This window comes from Salvia miltiorrhiza, chromosome 4 (assembly GCF_028751815.1).
Source record: "Salvia miltiorrhiza cultivar Shanhuang (shh) chromosome 4, IMPLAD_Smil_shh, whole genome shotgun sequence".
NCBI lineage: Eukaryota > Viridiplantae > Streptophyta > Magnoliopsida > Lamiales > Lamiaceae > Salvia > Salvia miltiorrhiza.
In genome coordinates, this window is record NC_080390.1 from 39848589 (window position 1) to 39852226 (window position 3638).

Here is a 3638-nt window from a genome sequence, read left to right on the forward strand (position 1 = left end):
CCCCTGCCTGCACACCACTCGATCGCCGAAGTTTTTCGGGTCCGATCTCGTTGGAGGAGACGGCGGTCGCGGTGCCGTCGACCAGAGGGTGTGTTGAGGGAGGCGCTGAGTGTGTGTGTTTGTGTGTGATTTGTATGTGTGTTAGGGTTTAAGTTTACCTAAAAATTTAAATTAAATTAATTAATTTAACTCAATTAAATATTAAACATTTTCATTTTAAGAAAGTGGCTATTTTTAGTGGGACAAACCAAAATAGAAATGTGGCAACTTTTATTGGGACGGGGAAAGTATATATGGGACAACCCAAAAAGAAAAACACGCGATTAATAATGAGATAGAAGAAGTATTATTTTGTGTGTTAAATGTGGTAGGTGAAAAAGTGAAAAAAAAAATGAATAAATGAAAAAAGAAATTGTCATATAAGAAAAGTGCTCAAGCTTTAAGGGACAGCCTAAAAAGAAGTATTGTTCAAGCTTAGCGGGAATGAGGGAGTATTATTTAGTGTGTATAATTCTGGATGACATAATCTTGATTATAAAGCCGTATCTTATTTAATTCCTTAAGCTTCTTCGTATTTTCCTTAATCTAGTTGATAACGTAAAAGCACTGGGAGAATCAAAACCTAATCCACTTCCATTTGGAGGATTTCACTTTTATCCCTTGTGAATCAATTTTAAAGGAACTATTGAGCTTGAATCATCCAGTCGAAGATTTAATGGCGCGTGCTACTAGTACTAATGCAGGGCCAACTTCAGGCAGTCGTGGCGTCCCTTCCAACGCGGTCGGCTTGACGATGACTGAATGCGAGAAGATGATCCGGAGAAGTCTCAGAGGTATATTCCTTTCAATTTTCATGTTTTTTCTATTGAAAGCTGAAATCTTACCAAATTGGAGATAGTTTTTTCATTTTAAGGTTCTAGAGCCACACTCATCGCCATTGCTGTATATTTTTAGATCCCAAGGTGAAATTTCTCAGTGAGCAACTGGAGAAATCAGGGTGTGGTATTGGAAACAATTTCATCAAGGGGTACAACTGTGAAGAAGCCCTAGCCGGGGGATATAATAGGGCTCAAGGGGTAATTGAGTGATTGTCTATTGCTTTTTGCTAAATTCAAGAGCACAAGTTCGACTTTTGGAATCCTGAATGACCAATGTAAATATGTTATCGTATCTTTCTTTTCTGTTTTTTCTTTTGATGTTTACTTACACTTGATTGCCGGAGCACTCATACTTAGATATCAACTCTTTATTGAAAAAAAAGAAAAAGAAAAAGGAAATTTAAGAAAGAATTTGGTTTCATGAAGTAGCCATCAGTAAATGGAAATTATTTGAATTATTTTGGGCGCCTTTTGTGCAAATAGGTATTTGTATGTTGTAATCACTTGATAATACAAGACCAAGTTACCCAAGTAGTGATTCATGAGCTGATTCATGCATATGACGATTGTCGTGCTGTGAACTTGGACTGGAAAAACTGTGCTCATCATGCCTGCAGTGAGGTTAGGCTCTGCTAAAAATTACTTCTTTCTTATTATTACATTATTATTTCTTTATCTTTATTGATGTAATCTTTCGAATACGAAGGGGCATTATTTGACTTAGGAGTGGTTCTGTCGTTGTGGTTTTGTTTTCCTGATCATATATGGTGCTATACTTTTTATGGGAGCAGATTCGAGCTGCTCATCTCAGTGGTGATTGCCATTACAGAAGAGAGTTATTTCGTGGTTTTCTAAAGCTAAGAGGTCATGGGCAAGTGAGTTTTGTATTGCACTAAGTTCTCCACTGTCGTGTGTTTTATTTTCTGTTACATTTTTCTTTAAGATTGAACAGAAGCGCTCTGGATTCTTTAATTTGATGGGATAGTTGAAATGAACCAGAAATTAACAAGAAACAAAATAAGGTCGCTGTAATTATGAGTTGTCAGGTTTTTCCTCAGATGAATTAATAATAAGTTATGGACTGAGCAAATTTAACAGCCCCGAGCTCCTCAATTCCGATACGTACTTTATGGCATTTGGCTTTTAACTTTAACTTAAATCAGTTTGATATAGGATATAATTTGTAGGGCTAGTTTTGGTCCTAATTTGTTATTTAGGTGATATACTGTCTAATAATTGGTGTAAGGCACCATATTAATGGCCATTGGCCAAAGTCTCTACCTTGAGACTGGCTCTCTATCCCAATCAGGAATAAACAAGAGGAGTTTAACATGTCAATTTATAAGGAATATAGAATGGTGGGACTGGGAGGACCAAGTTCATGTCTTTCTCCATCACTTCTTGCCTCTTCATCTGCCTCTTTTATGTTTGCCATTTTCTCTTAGTGCTCGTTTGGTTCAAGTAGAGGAATGGAAAGGAATTGGAATCAAATAAAGGAGTGGAATAGTAATAATAACCATTACTTTTATTGAGTGTTTGGTTAAACAATGGAAAGGAATCATTAGTAAGGGATTCCCTTTCTTTTGTTTCCCCTCTATTTTGAGGGGTAACAAATTGGGTGATTGGGTTACCCTCAAGTAAGGGTAATGGTTAACTCATTACTCAAACCAAACAATAAGTAATGGATTCAATTAATTGAATCCCTTTCCAACCTCTAAAAACACTCAACCAAACGTGGGCTTAAAATGTGCTTAATTAGAACATAAAAGTATTTTGGTATGTTTCATGCAATAGTAATAGAGGAAGTTTTGTCATTATTGCTATGTAAGAAGAGTTTTGTCAAATTGTTAAGTTTCTACTCTCTTAACAAACATTAGAGACCTCTATATAGCTTTTGATACTTTATATGAACATGGATGTGCATCTTGTATCAATGTTGACAAGGAGATAGCATCATGAAAGTAGAATACAGTATATTTAAAAGCATAATACATTGCATATATCTAGGACTAGAAGAGAGAGATCCAAGTCATAATTGATGTGTATTGCTGTGATATAGTACTACTTAACTTCACATTATTACTTTTTCCTTTTTAATCGTGATTTACAATATTGTGTGTGTCGGATCTGATGTTAGGAATGTGTGAGGAGAAGAGCAATGGAGTCCCTGGCCTCAAACCCAAACTGCTCAGAAACAGCATCAAAGGATGCGTTGGAAGCTGTTTGGAATATTTGTTATAACGATACAAAGCCCTTTGACAGAGTTTAATTGTAGAATTACTAGTTTTGGTTTTCCTATAAAGAAATCATCAGCTTCTGTATGATTAAGAATCTTAGAATCTTGAAATTTTGAAATAAACATACTGATATTGATTTGCACTCATGAGAGTTGCTCAATGAATGTATAAGTTCTTGAATGGAGAGTACTAATTTTTCATTTTATTTGTTAGAAGTGCTTATTTTGGTCTTATCTGCCTGTATTGTGTCATAGAATGTTGGCTCATGTATAGTGGTGTCCAAAGTCATCTCTGAAGTTGGTGTGGTTGATCAAGATATCCTGCTGGTGTACTTCGATATATATTGCACTCTTGCTATACACTAGGAACATTTTATGCTTTATATCACAGGTTATTATCCAACCTATGGGTCAATTGCAAAAATGATCTGGCTTATAAAATATACTCTCTCCGTGCCATAAAAAAATATCATATTTTTCATTTTTATGTGTTCCATAAGAAAGTATCATTTTCATTTTGGGAC

The 3638-nt window shown here is 35.4% G+C and overlaps 1 protein-coding gene across 1 annotated transcript; it reads left to right on the plus strand.

The window, feature by feature from the left end:
• The first annotated feature begins 505 nt into the window (after positions 1 to 505).
• On the plus strand, positions 506 to 3295 carry LOC131021624 (mitochondrial inner membrane protease ATP23-like). Its single transcript, XM_057950882.1, has 5 exons — positions 506 to 833; positions 955 to 1076; positions 1362 to 1499; positions 1670 to 1753; positions 3016 to 3295. The coding sequence occupies exons 1-5, from the start codon at positions 716 to 718 to the stop codon at positions 3145 to 3147; spliced, it is 594 nt and encodes a 197-aa protein (XP_057806865.1). The 5' UTR covers positions 506 to 715; the 3' UTR covers positions 3148 to 3295.
• Positions 3296 to 3638: the final 343 nt, after the last annotated feature.